This window comes from Myxocyprinus asiaticus, chromosome 39 (assembly GCF_019703515.2).
Source record: "Myxocyprinus asiaticus isolate MX2 ecotype Aquarium Trade chromosome 39, UBuf_Myxa_2, whole genome shotgun sequence".
Taxonomy (NCBI): Eukaryota; Metazoa; Chordata; class Actinopteri; order Cypriniformes; family Catostomidae; genus Myxocyprinus; species Myxocyprinus asiaticus.
Window position 1 is genome coordinate 40275579 of NC_059382.1, and position 26728 is coordinate 40302306.

Genomic DNA, 26728 nt, shown 5'->3' on the forward strand with positions numbered 1-26728 from the left:
GTCTTGGGCAAGATATGCCATAGATATGGCATCAACAAGCCAGTGGGCGATCCTCTGCTTGGAGACAGCGCTTCCTTTCCGCTGTGCACCAAAGCAGACAAAGAGCTGCTCAGAGAGCTCTGCATGCGATCCAAATAGATGTGCAAAGCGCGCACCAGACACAGCAACGCCAGGGCTGGGTCTGCCTCCTCCTGGGGCAGCGCTTCCAGGTTCACCACCTGGTCCCTAAAAGGAGTGGTGGGAACCTTGGGCACATAGCCCGGTCGGGGTCTCAGGATCACGTGAGAATAGCCCGGACCGAACTCCAGGCACGTTTCGCTGACAGAGAACACTTGCAGGTCACCTACCCTCTTGATGGAAGTGAGCGCAGTCAGGAGGGCAGTCTTCAGGGAGAGTGCCTTAAGCTCGACTGACCGCAAAGGCTCAAAGGGGGCTCTCTGTAGGCCCTGAAGAGCTACGGAGAGATCCCATGAGGGAACAAGGGGCGGTCTGGAGGGATTCAGCCTCCTAGCACCTCTTAGGAACCTGATGATCAGGTCGTGCTTCCCTAAGGACTTACCGTCAACTGCGTCGTGGTGTGCTGCTATGGCAGCAACGTACACCTTCAAGGTGGAAGGGGACAGCCTCCCTTCCAACCTCTCCTGCAGGAAGGAAAGCACTGATCCGACTGCACATCTCTGGGGGTCTTCGTGTCGAGAAGAACACCACTTAGTGAACAGACGCCACTTCAAGGCATACAGGCGCCTCATAGAGGGGGCCCTAGCCTAAGTGATCGTGTCTACCACCGCAGGTGGTAGGCCACCTAGGTCTTCCGCGTCCCGTCCAGGGACCAGACATGGAGATTCCAGAGGTCTGAGCGCGGTTGCCAGAGGGTGCCCCGTCCCTGAGAAAGAAGGTCCTTCCTCAGGGGAATTTGCCAGGGGGGAGCTGTCGTGAGGAGCGTGAGGTCCGAGAACCATGTCTGGGTGGGCCAGTAGGGTGCTACCAGGACGACCTGCTCCTCATCCTCCCTGACCTTGCACAGCGGGAGCGCAGACCGCCTTGGCGGTTGACATATGCTACCGCTGCCGTGCTGTCTGTCCGAACTAGCACGTGCTTGCCCTGGATCAATGGCCGGAACCTCCGCAGGGCGAGCAGAATTGCCAGTAACTCGAGGCAGTTGATGTGCCAACGCAGCCGCGGACCCGTCCAGAGGCAGGTGGCTGCGTGCCCATTGCAAACAGCGCCCCAGCCCATTTTGGAGGCATCTGTCGTGACCACAACACACCTGGAGACCAGTTCTAGGGGAACACCTGCTCGTAGAAATGAGAGGTCGGTCCAAGGGCTGAAAAGACGGTGACAGACCAACATTATGGCCACGCGGTGTGTCCCGTGGCGCCATGCCTGTCTCGGGACTCGAGTCTGGAGCCAGTGCTGAAGCGGCCTCATATGCATCAACCCGAGCGGGGTGGCCAATACCGAGGATGCCATATGCCCCAGGAGCCTCTGATAAAGTTTCAGTGGAACCTCTGTTTTCTGTTTGAACACCTTCAAACAGGTCAGCACTGACTGGGCGCGCTGGTTCGTAAGGCACGCCGTCAGGGAGACTGAGTCCAACTCCAAACTGAGAAAAGAGATGCTCTGAACCGGGAGGAGCTTGCTCTTTTCCCAGTTGACCCGAAGCCCTAGTCGGCTGAGGTGCTAGAGCACCAGGTCCCTGTGTGCGCATAACATGTCTCGAGAGTGAGCTAAGATTAGCCAGTCATCGAGATAGTTGAGAATGCGAATGCCCACCTCCCTTAACGGGGCAAGGGCAGCCTCTGCGATCTTCGTAAAGATGCGAGGCGACAGGGACAGGCCAAAAGGAAGGACTTTGTACTGATATGCCCGACCCTCGAACGCGAACCGCAGGAAGGGTCTGTGTAGAGGAAGATCGAGACGTGAAAGTACACGTTCTTCAGGTCTACCGCCGCGAACTAATCTTGATGCCGGACGCTTGCTAAAATGCGTCTTTGCGTCAGCATCTTGAACGGGAGTCTGTGTAAAGCCTGGTTCAGTACTCGCAGGTCCAAGATTGGCTGCAACCCACCGCCTTTCTTTGGTACGATGAAGTAGGGGCTGTAAAACCCTTTCTTCATCTCGGCTGGAGGGACAGGTTCTATCGCGCCCTTCCGTAGGAGGTTAGCGATTTCCGCGCGCAGGGTAACAGCGTTTTCGACCTTGACGAAGGTGAAGTGAATACCGCTGAACCTGGGCGGGCGCCTGGCGAACTGAATCGCGTAGCCAAGTCGGATGGTCCGGATCAACTACCGCGATGGATTGGGAAGCGCAAGCCATGAGTCCAAATTCCGTGTGAGGGGGACCAAGGGGACAACGTCGTCGGATGTACCGGCAGGTGGGGCCTCGCGGCGGGGCGGAGTCTAGGGACATCAAAGCACTTACCTGGCTCCTTGTGACCACCCCCGGAACAGCCTGGGACGGGGGAGAAAGAGGCCTGTCCTCGTGACCCGTGGAGGCCGTCACATCGGGGGTGGATTTGTGCCACAGCTGGGCGCTCAGGGGCGGAAAGGGCACCGCTGGAGCGCCAATCCTGCAAGATAAAGCCCGTGGACGGTAGTCGTGGTGACGACCGTACACAGTGGTTATGTGACCCAGGGAGGAAGGAAGCCACTCTTTTGTTGAACTGTTGGGTACCGCAGCCACTTGGGCGTGCGGCGAAATCAAACAAAAAGGCAACAAAAGATTTTCCACCCGGCCCTCCACCGGGGGATGGAGTGGTCTTTCTACCAGCTCCAGGTGAGTGGGTTCCCTCGTCCCTGGGTTGCCCATCTCAGGAGCGCTTCGAAGACCTCCATGGGTTCTTCGGTGCCGGCTGTGAGACGGGTGGCGTCGGCTTCCTGCGGTGGGCTCCACGCCGGGGCCGGGCTGGAGGGGCGGGCTGCAGCGGAGCTGGTGCAGTCACCGCAGGGGGATGCCCTTGGTGACTAGCAGACGGGGTGCGGGGTCTTGAGCCGCGCCGGGGCAGGATGTGCTGGATTGCCTCCGTCTGCTGCTTTACCGTCGAGAACTGCTGGGCAAAGTCCTCAACGGTGTCGCCGAATAGGCCCGCCTGGGAAATGGGGGCAGCAAGGAACCTTGTCGGCCTCACCCATCTCGACCAGGTTGAGCCACAGGTGGCGCTCCTGGACCACTAGTGTGGCCATCGTCCACCCGAGAGACCGCGCCGTGACCTTCGTCGCCCGGAGGGCGAGGTCGGTCGCCAAGCGCAGTTCCTGCATCAAATCTGGGGCGGAACTACCCTCGTGCAGTTCTTTCAGTGCCTTGGCTTGGTGGACCTGCAGGAGAGCCATGGCGTGCAGGGCAGAGGCGGCTTGTCCAGCAGCGCTGTAGGCCTTGGCCGTCAGGGACGACGTGAGCCTACAGGGCTTGGAGGGGAGCTTAGGGCGTCCATGCCAGCTGACGGCGCTCTGCGGGCATAAGTGCACCGCGAGCGCCTTATCCACCGGGGGAATCGTTGTATAGCCCCTGGCCGCCCCGCCATCGAGGGTAGTGAGAGCGGGGGAACTGCGGAGTCGGGGTCGGGCAGTAAAAGGTGCCTCCCACGAATTCGTCAGCTCCTCATGCACCTCCGGGAAGAATGGAACTGGAGCGGAGTGCGGCTGGTCTGAGCGGCGCCGCGAACCCAGAAACCAATCATCAAGCCATGAGGGTTCAGGGGAGAGTGGAGGGTTCCACACTAGCCCGACGCTCGCGGCCGCCCGGGAAAGCATGTCCGTCATTTCGGCATCGGCCTGTAACTGGGCGACCGTCCCCGAAGGGGGAAGCCCAGCTGAGGCTTCTGCGTCTGACTGGACAAGCCCGCTCTCCGATGCTGCACTTGAGAGCTCATCATTTTAGAGGGGAAAAATGCTTTTTTAGAAAATATACTCTCTAGTTTTTCTGCCGATGCGCCCAGGGGCGTTCTCTGCAGTGCACCAGTGCAGAGGAGGGAGAAGCCGCTGAAATGCGCCGTCAGATCCAGCAGAGGTGAATGAACAGTGCTATTCAGCTCACTGAGCATGACCGTTCGGCTACGAAGAGAAAATCTGAATGAGTGGTTGCATACCAGCTCCTTTTATACCCGTATGTTCAGGGGAGTGGCATGCAAATACCACTCGCCAATTTTCATTGGCCTTTTATCAAAGACCAGAGGTGTCTCGGGCTCCCAAGAGTGACCCCTAGTGTCACTACATCAACACCAACGTTGAGTGAGTGACAGATAGGGAACTGTGTCTTCAGCAAGTCGTTTCCCATTGTGCATAGGCGAACCTTGTTCTAAAAACTGCATCCACCTCGCTCTTGCGAGAGTATTTTGGCATTCATCACAATGATACCTATTGACTATTGTTTATATGAGCCACGGATAGGGATCTGACAGAGGATAAGAACACTGATTGTTGATGAAACACTTAAAGTTGGAACTCACACAGAGCGATTACACGGCATCGGAAGATTCGGAATACAGCGCACAAATAGCATGAATTATTTTTAGAATAATTTTGATGGTGCTTTTCACATTTTTTAAGCTGCAACTCTGACATTTTTAAACTCACTTTGTGTCCCACAGGAAACGAAAAAATGAGCAAATAAGCAATAAATAAAGCAATGTGTAAATAATGACAGAATTTTCAACAAATTTGATATTAAAACTAATGGTGTCAGTCGATTATTTTTTTTAAAATTGCGATTAATCACATAATTGTTCATAATTAATTGCAAATGTTTAAAGTGTTGAATTTTTACTTTATATATATATATATATATATATATATATATATATATATATATATATATACTGTATATATATATATATATATATATATATATATATATATATATATATATATACTGTATATATATGTCCTTCTTTTCCTGTCAAAACACATTTATTCCCTTCGTAGAAAAGAAAACAATATGTAACAATAATGGTTTATTAACATTTTCCAAACAAAGTATAACATTTGAAATGCACTAAAATAGCACCAGTTTAAGTAACATTAAACGTGCTGCCCCCGGCAAGATGCCGCCCCTGCACCTGACGGACCAAGGGCAGTATTTTAGTGGTGCAGTCAAAAAGTCCTCCCATCATGAGAGTGTGTTCTGCAGGGAATGTACTTTCGGTCTTTCTTATCTTGTTTTTGTCTGGTTCTCTCTTCTGATGAAACCTGTGGAATTTCTCTCATATCAGAAAAATGCCAGTAATGAAAACCACCTGCCGCTCTTCCACTCTTATTCCCAGCTTGCAGTATTGTCAGACTTTTTGTACCTGTCAAATATCAAAACAAAGATCAAATTCTTTCCATATGACTGAAGGGTTAGGTATGTTTGTCAGAAAACAATAGTCATTGGTTGTCCGTGAATGTTTTCATTGATCCACATTATTATTGCATTTTGCATTGTTTACTTCGTGTTCCTACAAATTTAAGTCAAAACTGAAAAATTCTCAGAAATATGCCTCTCTTATTCCTACTGTCATCCTCTAAGCCATGGGTTATAGGGTCATACCATTTATTGACTTTCTGCCCCCAAATTCCTCATATATTAAAGATGGTTAAGTCTGAATTAGTCCTCTTCTGATGAAATGTCTTGTTAAGGCAGAACAATTTTGTTACGCACTTAAATTAGAAACCAAAACAATCATATTGCTGTATGTAGTGGCCCCAAAAGGTATTTGGACCCTAAATCCATGCTTACTGTATACATTTATGACTATTATTGCATAAGATATACAATTTTTATTTATTTTAAATAAAGATTAACACAGGCAGCATTTCACAGAAATAATTATTCCTTGTATTACATCATTTACACATAAAAAAACAACTCGCTTTTGGTGCTCCTCTGTGGGCAATTCACCTAGAAACGGGAGCTCACATGTGCTCTTACGTTCAAAAATACTTTCCGAATCGGCCACTGGAGGCAGTGTTTTAAAGTTCAGTAAGCACAGACCGAATTTATCTCAAGAAAAGTCAACCTACTATTTCCAAATTAGTAGAATTTTGTGTCGCTCACAGCTAATATCTCCGTCTCCGTGAGTTAACGAAACCCTGGATGAAACACACAAGAGATGCATTTACAGTGCATCGTGGCTCTCTCACATTTAATTATTTAACTAACAACCAGTTGTCCAGTACGGTTCTGTTCACACAGCACAGGCTTTCTGAGAATGCGGTTGTGAGAACTGAAAATCTGCAGGTGTTAGTTCATTTTAAATAACAGACTGTATGTGAACATAACCGTATTAAGCACTCAAAACAGGACTGACAACCGTATTCTGCTGCTGTGTGAATGTGGCCTATGAGATCAGTCTGGTTCCAAGTCTTTTTAACTAGCTTAACCAGCAAGAATATCTTGGTTAACAAGCATTTCCAGCAAAAACACACCGAGCCAACTTTTTTGAGTGCTTATAAGGCGTGAAGTTTGCCTTCGCTTATGGGTATTCAGGCTCATTCTATGAGGAGCGCTGCATTCTTGTGGGGTTTGGCTAGGAGCGCGTCCTTGGAGAACATTTGTATGGTGGCAGATTGGACCTCCAGAAAAACCACACTGGTCAACCAACTTGTCCATACTTTTGTCAGATTTTATAATCTGGACGAGGTTTTACCTCCTGCTTTCCATGTTTTCTCTGTTGGAAAAGGGGTAACGCCATGCAGAGTTTTGCTGGTAAACAACACAGCTATGCTTGACCACCAGCTATACCAGCAGCAAACCAACACTAACCAGCACGAACCAGCCTAGACCAGCATGTAAACCTGTGATCTTGACTGCAGGGTAAGTAATGCATTTTGCTCTAACAAGGTGTCAGTTGTACACATAAGCATACAAGGCATGAAAAACACATTCATCTAAAAGCACTGCATGGAGTATTCATTATTCTTTGAATATTTATTGTCAGGCTTCATGACCAATGCTGTCAACAGTTTGTAATAAAATCTTCTCAGTCTATCAAACCACAGCCAATGGAATGTTGTGACGCTGAGAAATTTGTTTTATTTAGGACACATATGAGTGAGATGTCACTAGTTGCTTGTTCAGATGGATTTTCTCATTAATTCAGTTATTGCTTTTCATCTGCCATCATGTTTTTCTCTTAATGGTCCTCACAGAATGTCATCCTTTGTATTTGTACTTGTCACCTTTGGCTGAAAAATGTGGTCATGTGACCAGTATAAGGCACATTCTCCAATCTTCTTCATGGACCCAAAGCAAATGTTGTGTACTAATGGTTAGAAAAGCTCTAGTTTGTGAATACACACATAAAATCAAGTCAAACAACAATTGAAACCAATGTACAAACAAGTTTTATGCTAATGCTGTAGATTTAAACACAATTGTTTAGTTAATCTCAGTCCTGAGATAATGCACAAAAATTGACCGTCTTGGAGAAATCGTCATGGTTACTTGTGTAACCTCCGTTCCCTGATGGAGGGAACGAGACGTTGTGTCGATGTAGTGACACTAGAGGTCACTCTTGGGAGCCTGAGACACCTCTGGTCTTTGATAAATGGCCAATGAAAACTGGCGAGTGGTATTTGCATGCCACTCCCCCGGACATATGGGTATAAAAGGAGCTGGTATGCAACCACTCATTCAGGTTTTATGCTGAGGAGCCGATATAAGGTACAGCCATTTCAGCGGGTAGTTCAGCGTTGTGGCAGGAGGGACACAACTTCTCGTTCCCTCCATCAGGGAATGGAGGTTACACAAGTAACCATGATGTTCCCTATCTGTCACTCACTCGACGTTGTGTCAATGTAGTGACACTAGGGGTCCCTATACAAAACGCCACAATTGGCTGAACTGTGTTATGTGAACTGGTGGTGTGTGGTGGGCAGACTACTGTGTGCCTCACAGCCAGCACACCAGGTCGAAACGTAACCTCCCCCAACATAGTTATGAGTGTCGAACGGCCCTTTTTGGGGACAAGTCGACTACCCAAAAGATAGAGACAGGCTTAACCCAGTCGTGGCCTCTTTTCCCCTTCTTTTTTTCCACTTCCTAAAAAAGAAGGGGGATTATCCGACTGGGCCGCCAGGTCTAGTTGGGGGGTGTCCCTCCCAAGGGGAAGACACCGCGGAGACCACACCTCGCCCAAAGCGAGGGGGGGATATTTAAGTGGAAAAATAGTCTTCAAGGTAGATCCTGCCCAATGGGGGAGGAGTTACTACAAACATGGAGACTGGGGCAGAGGGGCTACGTACACCTTCAAGGTGGAAGGGGACAGCCTCCCTTACAACCTCTCATGCAGGAAGGAAAGCACTGATCTGACTGCGCATCTCTGGGGGTCTTCCCGACGGGAAGAACACCACTTAGCGAACAGACGCCACTTAAAGGCATACAGGCGCCTCGTAGAGGGGGCCCTAGCCTGAGTGATCGTGTCTACCACCGTAGGTGGTAGACCGTTTAGGTCTTCCGCATCCCGTACAGGGGCCAGACATGGAGATTCCAGAGGTCTGGGCGCGGATGCCAGATGGTGCTCCTCGTCCTCCCTGACCTTGCGCAGGGTCTGTGCAAGCAGGCTCACTGGGGGAAACGCATATTTGCGTATGCCAGGGGGCCAGCTGTGTGCCAGCGTGTCTATGCTAAGGGGGGTCTCGGTCAGGGCGTACCGGAGCAGGCAGTGAGGAGGATTCTTGGGAGGCGAACAGGTGCACCTGTGCCTGTCGAATTGACTCCAAATCAGCTGGACCACCTGAGGGTGGAGTCTCCACTCTCCCCTGAGGGTAATCTGTCGTGACAGTGTGTCCGCTGTAGTGTTGAGGTTGCCCAGGATGTGAGTAGCTTGCAGCGACTTGAAGTGCTGCTGACTCCAGAGGAGGAGACAACGGGCGAGTTGTGACATACAACGAGAGCGCAGACCTCCTTGGCGGTTGACATGTGCTACCGTTGTCGTGTCGTCTGTCTGAACTAACACGTGCTTGCTCTGGATCAACGGCCGAAACCTCCGCAGTGCGAGCAGAATTGCCAACAACTCGAGGCAGTTGATGTGCCAATGCAGTTGTGGACCTGTCCAGAGGCCGGCGGCTGTGTGCCCATTGCAAACAGCACCCCAGCCCGTTTTGGAGGCGTCTGTCGTGACCATGACGCGCCTGGAGACCAGTTCTAGAGAAACACCTGCCCGTAGAAATGAGAGGTCAGTCCAAGGGCTGAAAAGATGGTGACAGACCGGCGTGATGACCACGTGACGTATCCCGTGGCGACATGCCCATCTCGGGACTCGAGTCTGGAGCCAGTGTTGAAGCGGCCTCATATGCATCAACCCGAGTGGGGTGGCCACCGCCGAGGATGTGAGGAGACAGGGGCAGGCCGAAAGGGAGGACTTTGTACTGATACGCCTGACCTTCGGACGCAAACCGCAGGAAGGGTCTGTGTCGAGGAATGATCGAGACATGGAAATATGCATCCTTCAGGTCTACCGCCGCGAACCAATCTTGATGCCGGACGCTCGCCAGAATGCGTTTTTGCATCAGCATCTTGAACGGGAGTCTGTGTAAAGCCTAGTTCAGAACTCACAGGTCCAAGATTGGCCGCAACCCACCGCCTTTTTTCGGTACGATGAAGTAGGGGCTGAAAAACCCCTTCTTCATCTCGGCTGGAGGGACAGGTTCTATCGTGCCCTTCCATAGGAGGGTAGTGATCTCCACGCAAGGTAGCAGCGTTTTTGTCCTTCACCAAGGTGAAGTGGACACCGCTGAACCTGGGCGGACGCCCGGCGAAGTGAATCGCGTAGCCGAGTCAGACGGTCCAGACCAGCCCTTGCGACGGATTGGAAAGCGCAAGCCATGTGTCCAAGTTCTGCGTAAGGGGGACCAAAGGGACAATGTCATCGGATGTACCGGCAGGTGGGGCCTCGTGGCGGGGCAGAGCTCGAGGTGCCACACCACGTCGTGGCCGTGCTGAGTCTAAGGACATCGAAGCACTTATCTGGCTCCTTGTGACCACCCCCAGAACAGCCTGGGACGGGGGAGGAAGAGGCCTGTCCTCGTGACCCATGTAGACTGTCACATCGGGGTCAGATTTGTGCCACAGCTGGGCGCTCAGTGGCGGGAGACTGCCGCTGGAGCGCCAAACCTGCCAAGTGTTGGACAGTGGTCGTGATGACGGCCGTGCACACCGGATACATGACCCAGGGAACCGCTCTTGCTGAGCTCTTGAGTACTACAGCCACTTGGGCATGCAGCGCAATTAAATGCAAAAGGTAACAAAAAGATGGAGAGATCTGCTTACCAGCTCCAGAGCAGCAGGTTTGTTGTCCCTGGGTCGCCCGTCTCAAGGGCGCATTGAAGCCTTTCACGGGTTCTGGGCGGCCGTGAGATGGGTGGCATCTGCTTCCTGCGGTGGGCTCCACGCCGGGGCCGGGCCGAAGGGGCGGGCTGCGGCGGAGCCGGTGCAGTCACCGCAGGGGGACGCCATTGGCGATGAGTAGACGGGGTGCAGGATATGCCGGCTAGCATCTGTCTACTGCTCCACCATCGAAAACTGCTGGGCAAAGTCCTTGACGGTGTCGCTGAATAGGCCCGCCTGGGAAATGGGGGCAGCAAGGAATCGTGTCTTGTCGGCCTCGCCCATCTCGACCAGGTTGAGCCAAAGGTGGCACTCCTGGACCACTAGTGTGGCCATCGTCCGCCCGAGAGACCACGCCGTGACCTCCATCGCTTGGAGAGCGAGATCCTGCATCAATCCCGGGGTGGAACTACCCTCGTCAAAAATCAAAAATCAAAATCAAATCACAATATTGTCACACAGCCATATACACAAGTGCAATGGTGTGTGAAATTCTTGGGTGCAGTTCCGATCAACATAGCAGTCGTGACAGTGATGAGACAGTACCAATTTACAATAACATCAAATTAACACAGCACAATTTAAACATCTGATATACACATAATTACACTCAACAATATACAAATAATAACATACACTGTACAGTATACCATACACACTATATAGATACACATTATTCAATACAAATAAAAAATAAAAAAATATATAAAAAAGTATATATAGTATATATAGAATGTACGGTATTGTACTGTATTGACATTCAGGCTGTCGGTTGATAGTCAGTTGTTAAGAGAGAATATAATATAATAATAATATAATTTATGACAGTCCGGTGTGAGATATAAGAGTAAGGGTAATAAAGTCCAGTGCTGATGTATTTTGATCGTGGGAGATCTGATTGCTTGGGGGAAGAAGCTGTCATGGAGTCAGCTGGTGCGGGTCCTGATGCTGCGATACTGCCTACCTGATGGTAGCAGTGAGAACAGCCCATGGCTCGGGTGGCTGGAGTCTCTGATGATCCTCTGAACTTTTTCACACACCGCCTTGTATATATTTCCTGGAGGGAGGGAAGCTCACCTCCGATGATGTGTCTGGCAGTTCGCACCACCCTTTGCAGTGCTTTGCGGTTGTGGGTGGTGCTATTGCCGTACCAGGCGGAGATGCAGCCAGTCAGGATGCTCTCTACAGTACAGGTGTAGAACCGTGTGAGGATGTGGCGGTTCATTCCAAACTTCCTCAGCCGTCTCAGGAAGAAGAGGCGCTGATGAGCCTTCTTCACAACGACTTCAGTGTGGATGGACCATGTGAGTTCCTCAGTGATGTGGACACCCAGGAACTTGAAGCTGCTGACTCTCCCAACTGGTGCTCCATTGATAGTGATGGGACTGTGTTCTCTGTCTTTTCTTCTGAAGTCCACCACAAGCTCCTTTGTCTTACTGACGTTGAGGGAGAGGTTGTGCTCCTGACACCAGTGTGTCAGAGTGTGCACCTCCTCTCTGTAGGCTGTTTCATCATTGTCAGTGATCAGTCCTACCACCGTCGTGTCATCAGCAAACTTAATGATGGCATTGGAGCTATGTGTTGCCACACAGTCATGTGTGTACAAGGCATACATTAGTGGGCTGAGAACACAGCCCTGTGGGGCTCCAGTGTTGAGGGTCAGTGATGAGGAGATGTTGCTGCCTATTCTAACCACCTGGTGTCTGCTTGACAGGAAGTCCAGCATCCAGCTGCACAGCGAGCTGTTTAAGCCCAGAGCCCTGAGTTTCTCATCAAGTTTGGAGGGCACTATGGTGTTGAATGCTGAGCTGTAGTCTACAAACAGCATTCTCACATAAGTGTTCTTTTTTTCCAGGTGGGAGAGAGCAGTGTGTATTGTAGATGCAATGGCATCATCCGTGGAGCGGTTGTTGCGGTAAGCAAACTGCAACGGGTCAAGAGAGAGAGGCAGCACAGAGCAGATGTAATCTCTGATTAGTCTCTCAAAGCATTTGCTGATGATGGGGGTCAGAGCAACAGGATGCCAGTCATTTAAGCAAGTTATTTTTGATTGCTTTGGAACAGGCACAATGGTGGATGTTTTAAAGCATGTGGGGACTACAGACAAAGAGAGGGAAAGGTTGAAAATGTCCGTAAAAACACCAGCCAGCTGGTTCGCGCATGCAATGATGACGCAGCCCGGAATGCCGTCTGGGCCCGCGGCTTTGCGGATATTCATCCGTCGGAAGGATCGGGTTACATCCGCTACAGAGATGGAGAGTGAACTAACCTCTGTAGCTTCAGCCACAAGAGCTCTCTCTGTGAGGGCAGTGTTATTTCCCTCAAAACGAGCATAAAAAGTATTTAGCTCATCTGGGAGAGAGGCAGCGGTGTTCATGGCAGAATTTTTATTCCCTTTAAAGTCCGTGATGATGTTAATTCCCTGCCACATGCTTCTAGAGTTGGTGGGGTTAAACTATCCTTCAGTCTTGCTCCTGTACTGGCGTTTTGCGGTTCTGATAGTTTTTCGGAGGGCATAACTGGCTTGTTTATGCTCCTCTGCGTTCCCGGAATTAAAAGCGGAGGTCCGCACATTAAGTGCCGCATGAACATCGTTATTTATCCATGGTTTCTGATTCGGATAGATCCGTATTGTTCTGGTCGGAACGATGTCCTCCATGCACTTTTTGATGAAACACATTATGCTATCAGCGTAAAGCTCGATATCGTCATCAGAGGCGGACCGGAACATCGCCCAGTCCGTGTGATCAAAACAGTCTTGTAGCATGGAATCTGATTGGTCCGACCAACACTGGATCGTTCTGAGGGAGGGTGCTTCCTGTTTCAGTTTCTGCCTGTAAGCGGGCAGAAGCAGAATGGAAGAGTGGTCCGATTTGCCAAATGGTGGGCGGGGAGGTATTTGTAGCCATCCCGGAAGGGAGAGTAGCAATGGTCCAAAACCCGGTCCCCTCGTGTGTTGAAACTAATGTGCTGGTGGTATTTTGGTGCGACTGATTTTAAACTGGCTTTATTAAAGTCCCCAGTCACAATGAACGCGGCCTCAGGGTGCGCGGTTTCCTGCTCACTTATACTCCCATACAGTTCCTTGAGTGCCCGGTCTGTGTCGGCTTGTGGGGGAATGTACACAGTTGTGATAATGACCGCTGTGAATTCCCTCGGTAGCCAGAATGGTCGACACAGAAGCATGAGAAATTCCAGATCAGGAGAGCAGAAAGACTTGATAGAATGTACATTCCTCTGATCACACCAGGATTTGTTGATCATAAAACATACACCACCTCCTCTGCTTTTACCTGAGAGGTCTTTCGCTCTGTCCGCTCGGTGCACAGAGAAGCCCGTGGGTTCAATGGCTGAGTCTGGAATCTCCGCAGACATCCAAGTTTCTGTTAGGCAGATAATGCAGCAGTCCCTTGTATCTCGTTGGAAAGAGATCCGCGCTTTCAGCTCGCAGAGCTTGTTATCCAGAGACTGAACATTTGCCGGTAGAATAGTGGGTAGCGGGGGTCGATTTGTGCAGCGTCTTACTCTGATGAGAACGCCGGCTCTGTTTCCCCTTTTCCTTTTGCGTTTCCGCGGCCGTGCTGCCCAGACAAAGGGCTCCGCTTGCATGTTTGTAAACAGCGGGTTGGCACTGAGAAATTTTAAGTCCGGTTTACGGTGTGAAATTGCTGAACCAATGTCCAAAAGTGTTTGTCTGTCGTAGACAGTAAGGCAGACAACATCCAAGACAAAAAAACAAGAATTGTGAACAAAACAAACAAAACACTACTATGTTGTGTCGGAGCTCGCAATGCAGCAGTCATACTCGGCGCCATCTTGAGTCCAAAAAAGTCATGCAGTCGTGCAGTTCCTTTAGCGCCTTGGCTTGGTGGACTTGCAGGAGAGCCATGGCATGCAGGGCGGAGGCGGCTTGTCCAGCGGCACCTTAGGCCTTGGCCATCAGAGACAACATAAACCTACAGGCCTTGGACGGGGGCTTTGACACCCGCGCCAGGTGGCGGCGCTCTGCAGGCATAGGTGCACCGCGAGCACCTTTATCTGCCGGGGGATTGCCGAATAGCCCTTGGCCGCCCCACCATCGAGGGTAGTGAGGGCGGGGAAGCTGAAAAGATCGGGATCGGGCAGCAACAAGTGCCTCCCGCGACCTTGTTAGCTCTTCATGCACTTCCTGGAAGAAAGGAACGGGGCGTGGCTTTGAGCGGCGCCGCAAGCCCAGGAACCAATCACCGAGCTGCGAGGGTTCAGGGAAGAGCAGTGAGTTCCACTCTAGCCGACGCTCGTGGCTGCCCGGGAAAGCACATCGTCATCTCCGTGTCAGCCTGTGACTGGGCAATTGTCCCCGAAGGGAGGAGCCCAGCTGAGGCTTCTGACTGGACGAGCCTGCTCTCCGATGCTGCGCTTGAGAGCTCATCACTTTCACGGGCTCCGAATAAGAGGTAGAACTCGCTGTGAGACGAGCTGGCGGACTCATCTGGAAGCCCGATCAGGGCAGACGAGCGTGCTGGGGAATGGGAGGTCCGCGGGGGGATACCCAGCGGAGGCGGTCCCATTGGGGTCCCCAAATCGCCCCCAGTGCTAGCCGCACTGGCCTCATACCCGTGGGTAAAAGGACCGAGGCGGGGAGCCTCTGGGGTGGCTTGCTTTCTTACGAAGGCGAGCCGCAACCGCAACGTTGCCATGGACATATCCTCGCAATGAGAACATGACCATCCACGAACACTGTCTCCGTGTGAGCAGTGCCCAGACATGAAAGACAGTGATCATGACCGTCAGACGGCGAGAGATAACGAGCACAACCAGGAATAACACACAATCGGAAAAGCATCTTTAGAAAGACGCGTCTTTAAAAAGATGTTCCGTGTGTGCCGCTCTTTTAGAGAAATATACTCTTTTAGAATATACTCTTTTATTTCTGCCGAAGCGCCCAGGGGCATTCTCTGCAGCGCACTAGTGCAGAGGGGGGAGAAGCCGCTGAAATGCGCCATCAGATCCAGCAGAGGTGAATGAACAGTAGTATTCAGCTCAGTGAGCATGACCATTCGGCTCCGAACAGAAAATATGAATGAGTGGTTGCATACCAGCTCCTTTTATACCCGTATGTCCGGGGGAGTGGCATGCAAATACCACTCGCCAATTTTCATTGGCCTTTTATCAAAGACCAGAGGTGTCTCGGGCTCCCAAGAGTGACCCCTAGTGTCACTACATCAACACAACATTGAATGAGTGACAGATAAGGAACTGTTAATCTCAGTCACACCATCTTCATTATTGGAGCAAAGAATCATAGGAATTTGGAATAATGTCACTTATGGGGCTTATGGTCAAATCTCTGGCTGTTACTCAAGGCACATAATATTCTAGAATGTTGTTTTCTTCTTTTTATTTCACACACTTAACAATTAAAACAAAGAAGTAATCACCAAAACTGTATAGTGTTGCTATATGGTAACATACTGTTCAAAGCTGCTCCTTTGAGAACTAATTTGGGGTGATGTGTGGTATGTTATACTGCTATATGGAAGACTACAAATAATTATGCAAACTGTTTTTAGTGTACTCACATTAGTGCATCACACTTGAAAGTCAATTTACCATGATAAATTAGAATTTTCCAAATGAAAACAGCCAATGAAATGTGAAATACAACTACAGTTATACTTGTTGATATAGTTAAATTTATATGGGCTATAACAAATGTTATTAATAGATTGAACTGTCCTTTGTACTTTGAGTCAGCTTATGCACTGCAGTCCATTGTATAACACTCATGCATACACATATTATAAGTGTGCAGTCAGTTGTTTAGGTACAAATACCTTCAAACTCACCTAGTTCCTGTCTTTCACTGTGCCCACAGGACATGATCTCTGATTTACAGGAGAGGATTCTTTCCTCCATCCTGTTATGTCTAAATGTGTATAGCTTATAGACTCCCTGCAACCAGGTGAAGTGTCATGGGGCATATGCTTACTAAACAGGAAATTAACCACATTTAAAGTTACACACATTACTTTTTGATTTATGTCTGGCCAATATGGCAGACATTTTGGACTTATACTGACACATAGGAGGGAATTCACAAAGAATGAATTGCGTCCGGCAAAACGCTGGTTATTTGCATGCACTGTGCTGGTTTAGTGCCCGATTCACTTAAGCAATTATGCAGATCAGGCAATGGTGCAAATGCAGCACAAAATCTATGCTGAACACAATTCCCACTCAAAATTCCAATCTCACAGGCTGGTTCTGAGCGCTATGTAGCAGTGACTCCTGGGATTGTGCAGCATCACTCCACTACTGTGATCCAGACACCTGAATCATCTCTTTGACATGCCCAAAGTGCGCTTGACTAAAACGCACATCTAGAAATATGCCAGGTCTCCATCATCTGATCAGCATTTACTGAATTACTACTGCCATGATTGATAGAAAATGCACTCAAGCACCTATTTTTTTATACAATTAATTGTACCACCTGCTATCATCTAGCATTAATAGCGTGACGTAAATTGTACCAGGCAATTTCTGATAATGAAGCGCAATCTATAATTAACCAAATTTGCACAGAAAGGAGGCATGTTTTCACAGAAAGGAATGACAATGACTTAATTGAAATGCTCAAGACACAGCTCTATTTCAGCACTTATTGAGCCTACTTAAACTAGATTGCGGATAGTTAGTGAATAAGATGCGTGTTTTTGCACTGAAATACCACTCACACAAGTGTCGCAACTATTTCGTGTATTCGTCCCCTAATGGTGTGGATTCAGCATAATGCAAAAGTTTTCAGCAACCGATGACATTATAGAAATGCTTTATTCACAGTCAGCCATAATTAATTTATTCAGTGAGAGAACATGACTGATAACGGGGGTTACCGGGATAATATTAGTAGTATTCAGCCATGTGATCTCAACATGGTGATGCAGTCTAGCACCATGTAAAATAAATCTGTTTTTTTATTAGAACACTATGGTGGCCGAGAGGTGCACAACACAACTAAATTAACAAAGTAAATTACATGAAAACACAAAAAAAAATAAGTCACAACACATCAGAAAAGCCACAACACAAAAAAATTAAGCCACAATAGAATGGAAAAGCCAAAATTTTTAAGCCGCAACACAGTATTTTAAGTCATGTGACAATCTCTGAGAGACAATACTCCTGATAAGAGTTCTGTTAGATACCTAAACAGGAATGCATTGTCCACAGCATTTCAGAAGTGAGCCGAAACGTCTACGCACTGGCAATAATGCGAAAATGATTTCACAGTACTGCTCAGATAGCGAAATGAACCCCCATCACCCCTACGACAACCTGCACAGTGAAGGGGAGTACAGGCATGGGTTTCTTCCCACTTACAGCACTGACTTAAGGACAAATAATTATAGCATGTTTATAAACGTTTATTTTTTGATAATTTCATTGTTTTGTGGCTTAATTCTGTTATATTCATCTTTTATTTGCTTTGCTAATTTGGTTATGTTGTGCACTCCTTGGCCACCATAGAATACTGATGTAACTGAAGTTGTCAAATTAGCAAATTGATGGATTTTCCTAAGAACAACACAGTTACTATGACGATGGACATGACTAATTTTAAGGACTTGCATATTACTGGGTAGATACTGGAATTTGTAAAAAAAAAAAAAAAAAAAGCACGTTTTGTATTATCCACACATACATTACACCTCTTCAAGGGGGTTTGTTAGTAACTGTATGTAAGCAAAATGTGAATAGAATCACTATTAAATTGTCTATTCAAACCAAAAGTGAAACAAATACCTGTATTTGTGATGGACATGATTAATTTTTAGGATTTGCATATTACTGGGTAGATATTCTAGATGAGTCCATGTATCAAACCAAAACAATGATGTGAATGTACTTCAACCCAGTTTGCACCATATCTTTTTTCCCATCTTTCACAATGAGGCACTTTCATTTATTTAATGAGTGCATAAAGAGATGCAGCTTTAAGCCAAATTACTTTTATCTAGATTGAATTTACATAATATATTTCAACAAAATAACTCTTGCTTATGTCCTAACAGTAACAAAGTCCATCACAGATGTAAATTATGTTATACAGTCAACAGGAATGCATATTTTATTAACTATACTCCCTAACACAACCCCCAGTCCTAAACCAAACCATCAGTGGTAATTAGTTTAGAGAAAAATGCAACCACCAAATTGCACTCTCCATTGTTTATGTGAACGTGATTGCTATGTCCTTGAACAGTGTTGGCTGGTCTACCTACCAGGTTTCATAACTAGCTAGAATCCTTTGGTCAACCAGCCTAATCAGAAAGACCATGTGGTTGACCAATATTTTTTTGCAGATTAACTGAATGGCTATGCTGGGTCCACCAGCTAGACTTTCACTAACCAGCATAAACCAGTCTAAACGGGTCTTTTAAGCAGGGGATCAAGAGAAATGTAAAATAAGAACATAAGATCTTTGTTGTGTTCACATGTTGAACAACTTCAATGGAAACATACAGTAAACACAGTTGAAAAGTTTCATATGGTTAAACATGGAAAAGTAACACTCTACACTTACAATTTAATTTGCCTTAAAAAAAACTGTGAAGACCAAACTTGGTTTTAAGAGGAATGTTTATATCCTAATAGATGAATACAATCAAAACTGTACCCCTTTTAAGATAAAACATGGTGCACTGTAAACAACAGGACAAAAAACAAAATAAATAAAGAAAAACGAAATATGATCTTAACCAGTCAAACAAAACGTGCATAAAGCAATGCTGAACTCTACATTACTCTTATAAATTTAGTTTAAGCCATGTTACATAGTTGTCCAACATTCTATGTCCGATCTCAAAGTCTGTGGGCCACACAGTAAACATGAGTGCACCATGAAATCCACTAGGATAATGTTCATGTGTGACATCCACTCCTGCATTACGCAAGCGTGTCACATACATCATGCCGTCATCCCGCAGTACATCATACTCGCATGTCAAAACGTAGGCCTTCGGCAGTAAACGCAAAGTTGTGTCTGGCACCAGCAAAGGCGACGCTCGCGGATCTGAAAGCTGGTGATGGGGACCAATAGAGCGCACTGGAGTTTTTCCAGTGAACACAGGTGGGGCACTGTAATTGTATGCCTGGCGATAAGCATCAGGTAAGTATGAACTCCAATTGACAAATTTAAGCAGAGCAGCTGATTCAGGGTTATTGTGTGTGTTGGTCATCATGGATCTGAAAAATGACTTATCGCTAGTGAAGTACTCGCTCCAAAACCGCACCATAAGTGTGCGGGGCAGTATTGGCATGTGCTGGTTCTGCTGGTAGGAGGGGGTGTTAAGATCCAAGGCTTGCAGGACAGGGTAGATCAAAGCCTGGGCCTTTAACTGGATGTGCTGGTCTGGATCTTGCTGCAACTGAGGATGAGTATACAGAAAAGGTATTTTAAACATATCACCAATCAAAGATCATATATAACGTAACTTAAGCCGGCATTACATTAGCTGGTATGTTAAGCTTAATTTGGATAATCGCTGGCGAGTCAAAGGGAGTTGGATCACTTGACCGACTCAACTCTCTGCTGAGTAAATGGCTCTTGCAACTGGAATTTAACTTCTGTTGTATTTAAAAATTAGTTCAGACGTTGGGGAAGGCCCTTGTGGTCATGTCAAGTGACCAATGACCAATTTTTCTCACACTGAAGAACTTACAAAATGTTATGATCCGATCTAAAGGGTTTAACCAGCGAACGCTAAACAATCATATCACAAACGCCGACTGTAATCAATGGTGATTGTCACCAAGCACAAGAAGTTCTCCTACACAGTGCATAATTAAATACGAAATCAGGCAAAACAGTCTGTGTTTGTTGAATGTAAAACCTATTTTCACTGAAAGCTGCGTATGGACACGCTTTCTAAGGCAGTTCCTGAATAGGTACAAGAACACATTCACAAACATTTACACAAACTCTATGAACTGCACCATAACTCATTACAATTGTTTATGTTCACATGGTAGTCCTGTTGTGATTACAGCAAGCTTCACGTCTAAGGGAATTGGAGAGAAAGCCTGAGGCAGTCGGTACTGTCTATCACCTCTCCTCCATTCTGAATCGATGAGTTTGACAGACCTCCAGTTGAATAGATTGAGATTTCAGTAAAACAGGCAATGAGTGTGACACCCTCAGTCAAAATAAAGTTGTTTGGAGTTTAGTGAGGCCGGCTTTAATAGTAAAAGGCACAGCATTTACCAATAAAATGCATTATTGTACTGTATATTTTCCTTACCAATCACTGAGTCTTTTCTGTAAGTTCTGAAATACTGCTATAATTCTACATGCAGAATATTCTTAATTTTTACCTGCTGAGCCACTGCAGCTGCAAGATTGCCTCCTGCACTGTCTCCAGACACTGCGATCCGTTCTGGATTGATATGGTAGCTCTTCAGAACATCAGCATGAAGAAAGTACTTCACCACACGATACACATCCTCAAATGGAACAGGAAAATGATAAGCAGGGGCAAGTCTGTACCTGCACAGACCAAATAATGTTAGTATTGTTTCTCATAATGTAGTTCTTTAGAATATTAGAATATGTCAGGATAAATCAAATGCTTTCGATGTACAAGTTCACTTAAGCAATATTATGCGAGCAAAAGTTATGTTGTCCTACATATTAGCATGGTAGAGATTTGGCCATAGGCATAAAGCCACAGTTTTAGCACAAACAGCCTAGTTATGATTGTGATATTGTTTTATACAACAGTTATATGAAGTTAATATTAAGTAATTGGCATTTCAGACACAACATGGGAAGCTTTTATTTTGTTTTACTTTCTGTGAACACAGACAAGCAGAACAGTGAAACATTCCAATGCCGTTATACAAAATACATCAGCAGTTTTGGAACACCACTTTCCCAATCAAATTAGTGGACTGGAACTAACAAATTCCTTGTATGTGTAAGCATATTGGCAATAAATCTGATTCTGATTCTAGTTCTAAATGTTGTGTAAATTTTCATATAATAAATAAGAGTGCAGTCTCTCTTTCTGAATGCAATGGAGGAGCCTAAAAAGTGACACTTAAAGGGGGTCATGAAATGCTCTTTTTTTAATAGTTTTATTGTGTTCCCTGAGGTCCACTGATAATGTTAGTAAAGTTTTTTTTTGCAGTAAAGCAGTCATAATTTAGTAATATATGATAATTTCCCACCCTGTCTCAGGCCCTCTGTCTGAACGCTCGGTTTTGGCCTCAGCTCCTTTAAACGTTAACATAAAAGCACCCTGTTCTAATTGGCTAACATCGTGCAACCCCTCAAATTCAGCCATATTTGAAATTCAATCGGAAACTATAATCAATGATGCTGTCTACCATGGAAGCGTCCACTGCAGTAAACAGATGTCCCATTCCATTTTGCACTACACGCGCTGACGCTACTACTGCCAACAACACAAATAAACAGTTTAGAAAGTTTGTGTCAATGTGCCCGGTGTAGACAGCCTCAAGCCGTTGTGTTGCATCAACGGACGTGCCCGGTGTAAACAGTGTGTCAGCACCATAAACTATCAAACAGTCATGACATTTGAAATACTCATGAATGGAACTGTTAACGTTTTTGATCCGGTCCAAGTGTTTTAACTTTCCCATCCTTCAATAACAATTCCATAACAAAGCTTGAATCATTTTATGACTGGTTCACAAGAGATGACAAAACATGCAGTTTCCAGTATCATCCTGCACTGAAATACACATAGCTGGATACGCATCAAAAGTGTCAAAGACATCCATCTAGTGCGTGTTTACATACACCAACAATTAAAAATAGCACAGATAAGTGGTGTTCAGGAATAGTTAGACCACACTGGGCCTGTTTGTCCTGCTCTCTCTCTCTCCGAGTATGAACTGAGCCCCAGTGGGCGAGGCCAAGGGTGGGATGATGTAAAGTAGGCATTTATGTTGTTGCTGTAGAGGTGGTCATGAATTCATGAGTACACTTTGTGACATCACAATATTATGGAAGTAGAGAATGAGGTGTTTTGGCAGCTTGGCTTCAGTAAAAGCTTTTATTGCATTTGGGAGTAAGTTTTGAGTTCTGAAATTTACAGCATGTTATAGTAGAAAGACCAGTATCAAGGAAAATTTGATTCCTCATGACATGACCCTTTTAAGTCAAGCTCAAAGTTACTCCTAGGACCTAACTGTGAAAATAAAGTTGGCATTGGAGTAGAAGAAAGACACTGGAAGAAATGTTAGGAATTAAATTAAAAAACTACCAGGACCAAAATCGCTTGGGCTAGGACAGTGGTTCTCAACTGGTTTTGGTGCAGGACCCAGATTTTACATTGGACATCAAGTGGTGACCTAACACTGTAATAAAACATATCCTGTAAAATTTTCTGTCCCCCCTTTTAAAAGTTGATGGGCCAATTTATTTTACTAAACTATTTAAGCATGATTTTACGGTTATTTGAATTTAGCAGGTATTTTTCCTTTTAATGTGTGCGTTAAGGGATAATACACAGCCAGCTGGTTGTTATCACACAATAAAACTTAACAGGATGGTCAGGACCCCGAAAGCGAAGCGGAGACCCTTATATCACCATGAAGGGGTTTATTTTGTGATAACAACTGGCTGACTGTACATTATTCCGCTTATTACATGACTACTGTTACTAAATACTAATAAATACATGGACATACGCTAGTTTTTATAATGAAATAAATTAATATGGTGGCACAATTGTATTTTTGTCTACAAAACTAATTTCAAACATTTAAGCATACGCCTTCCGATCAAATGATTTTTAAGATCATGAGAAACATTTCAGTCAAGTGTTTCAAAACTTTTGACTGGTAGTGTATATAATATTGATTTGCACTGAAATAATGAAATTTGAGAAGAAAAAAATCGCTGAACAGCTGGAATCAATGCAAACTTCAAATCATGCATTGCCATTTATAAATCAATGGAGAAGTCCTTCAAAAAATAAATCTGCAAGATGATCAGACTGAAATATGATAAACATCGTCAGTAAGTGCCAACACAACCATAGAGGGTGCTGCTCATTCACACCTTTAGCGGTTTAGTAAACGCACAAGACCATATGGCCATTTCAATATTAAATCACTGTCCTTAATGGATACGTACCAATGTTTTAGAGGTCAAAGTATGCAGGTTTCAAAGCGTTTCAGATGGTTTTCCCTCATCATGAACTGTAAGTGCTACTTTTACTAACTTTTCAGTGCTGGCAAGTGACCATGGTATACACGGGATAATCCACGGCTAAGTGCACGTTAAACTATATTAATGCACTACACATCAGGTGGTTCTTTGCCTCCTATTTCGTGCATTAACTTCATTTAACACACACCTAGGCATGGATTATTACATAACATTACTTCATTGCATTCATTAGATAAAAGTAATTTTTCATCACATTATACCTTTTGAATTTGACAAAGAATTTGTAAACGTAATTTAATTAACAGCTTATTCCTATAGGGCTTGGTATACTAAGCTGGTACTGTGCTTGTGAAAAACATTTTGTTGCCTACTCCATAACAGATATTGTTTTCCTTTCATCAGGCTCTTAATGATTTAAGTAAACTTTAGGAATCTTTAGGAAGGCAAACAAGGCCAGTTTATTTCCAAATATCAAACAATATTCAAACATATATTGAACAGGAGAAAAACTTTGTTCATTATTTGTCCATAAGTCTTGGAGGTCCACATTTAAAGCCCTTTATATACTTGCCCTTTTATTTACAGTGCAATGCCTCAAGCGCAGATAAGACCATGGATGGCTCCTCATCACTGTGGGTAGGTCAATGTAGCTAGTCTTTCTAAAAAATATATATATTTATAGTATTTATATGAAAAAAATAAGTAGCCTAAACACATTTAGAAACCTCAACTACAACTGCCACAGCTGTAATAAAAATGAGGTCTAATGGATTCTACCTAATTGGATACTTACTATGAAACATCATTTTTGTCAAAACACCACAGTTTCTGTTTCTACTTTAAAATATTGATCAATTTGATGATAGATTTATGATTTATAATTAGAAAAAATTTATTTTGGCACATAGCAGAGTTTTGTCTCTTTTTCTCATCAGTGTTGTTCAGCATTTCAGGGCTGTCTTGCTGTTTCAGAAGTTTTACTTCCTCCATAGCACTTTAAACTAGAAAATTCTCACTAGAATTCAAATGGGCCACATCAGCTTTGTGGTCTGCACCGCAATATCGAGAGAAGCCTGGTTGATATGTGCACACTCCGGAGATACAGTAGGTTAGAGCAGAGCAAATCACCTGTGCCAGTAGTTAGTTATGGCTCATGCCACACTGGCGCAAAAATGAGCCTTCAATTGTGCCACGTAAATGCACATTTCAGATGAGAAGCATATTTAGCACATATTCATTGTGCATTCTGTGCTTTATATCATTAAATTTGGCTCATGGCCTGGAATTTTGCATGGACGGGACTAGGAATATCTTGAAATATCGATACATTTATTACTGATCGGCACGTTATTTTCTCGATATGTTTTTAAGGCATTGATTTATTAACATTAACTGGCATTTAAATTAGAAGCATAATTTATGTGCAATCCAATTCACTGTCATTTGGCCTTTATGAAGTCTGAAGTAATATCTTTGGGAGACCACAAAGGGGTATTATAACTTTTATTATGCATAATTCTGAAGCTGAATGGAAAGTGCTGCGTCGTAGGTAGGACAAGGCACAGGTATCAAACACAGTTGTGGATCTAGTCAGCATATAAACAAAAGTTAAGAAAGTTTATGTACTTCTTCAATTGATGTAGATGAGTTGGCAAGTTATTGTTTGAAACTGATGTAATTGCGCAAACTGAAAGATAATTTCTCTGTCTGTAGTCTTGAATAGGTTTCATTCAAACTGTTAAATCACAAAAAGACATACTTGTAACTGAAAATACATTGTGTAGGCTATGTGAAAGATACATATACACAATATATCATCCTGTGATAACTAGAGTAAATCATCTATGTTCTTTGAAAGTGATTTGAATCAAATTTAATGGAAAACTATGCGAGCTGCGCTCCGTGGCACTGCAGAAATTTGAGCAGCCTCTGCAATTGTAGCTGGGTGCCACTGACAGACGTACCTTCGTAGAAAATAACTGTTTAGAATTTTAGAACGTGCCATGTCATCTTCCAGGCGGGTCAGTTGTGCGACCCCCTTTAAGTTACCCTGCCACTCTCACTTTACCAAAACTGTGTTGTGAAACTATGTATGAAGAGACAAATACTATTGTGTAACAGGTAGCCTTATTTATATCAGAAAAAAATGCAGATATAGGTTGATAATCATCTGGACATTTTTCTGATTATCAATGCGTGAAAAAGGCATTGTTCCCAAGCCTGCGGCCACCAGAAACATTTGAATAGAGGGAAAACCCTGGCATCATTCTTTCCCTGCTGTCCATGACCCTGTCCGACCAGAACTGCAACCTTTACTGTCACAATTTTAGTTGTCGAATAGTCGTTTGATCTCATTTAACGCAACATGAGATCACATTAAACTCTAATGATGGTGCGCTAGAGAAGCACCGATCACCTTGCGCCTGACTGAGGAGAAGACACAGCTCACAGTCGCACTCAAAACTTTCCAAACAGCTTTAGGTGATGTAGATCGCAAAGTATGAGGGAATTATTTAAAAATACCAAATAATTAAATACAGATCCAATCTCATTGTGAAATAAAGCGGAGCCAAAGCTGCTGCTCCACTGAAGCAAAACTTGCATGTCAGATTGTCTATAAAGGAAACACCCCAGTTTTACATCTTTAAAGCATTCTTTATTAAAGTTTAAATAATAAGGAAGCAGGTCATGTAAATGAGTATAAACTGGCATTTCTCTGTGTGGTCAGCGCCTCTTCTATTAGTCACATGATGTGACCCGAACTAATGGGGAGAGATTGAAACTGCACCCCAGCTGATGCACACTCTGGGGCGGGGATGCGCTTGCTTGCTGTAGCTAGATTATAACGTGATGGCTCACGACATAGTAATTAGTGAATCATAAAATATGTGTCAAGGTGTGTATCTTATCGTGAAGAAAATAAATCTTAATCTATTAAGAGAGAGTTTGTTTTTTTGTGAGTTAAAGATGGTTCAAAGTGAACAAAAAGGTGAGAGAGGGTAGTCTTGGCCCATTATACAGTGCAACAAAATAAGTTTTTGATTGGTTGTTGTTTTGGCTTGTTTTCCAATATAAATATCTAAAAAGAATGTACATACTTTAGGAGTTATACTGCAGAAGAAGAATTTGTTATATGAGAATGTTGTATGAGTATAATATTAAATATTTAATTATTTTAAAATCTAAAAATCCTTTTAACAAGATACATTTACCTAAGAAGCAACATACAAGATATTTAGA

General features: G+C 45.2%; 1 protein-coding gene and 1 pseudogene across 1 annotated transcript in view; both read right to left on the bottom strand.

Moving 5' to 3' along the window:
• LOC127429994 (E3 ubiquitin-protein ligase TRIM16-like) overlaps positions 1–26728 on the bottom strand; it is a 534825-nt pseudogene that overhangs the window by 265125 nt on the left and 242972 nt on the right.
• Positions 18292–26728, bottom strand: part of LOC127429810 (arylacetamide deacetylase-like) — a 29408-nt gene continuing 20971 nt past the window's right edge. The window contains exons 4-5 of the mRNA XM_051679051.1: positions 20662–20833; positions 18292–19715 (exon numbers count right to left, since the gene is read on the bottom strand). Coding sequence (XP_051535011.1) covers positions 19095–19715; positions 20662–20833 — 793 coding nt within the window. The 3' untranslated portion in view covers positions 18292–19094. The remainder of the gene's footprint in view (positions 19716–20661; positions 20834–26728) is intronic.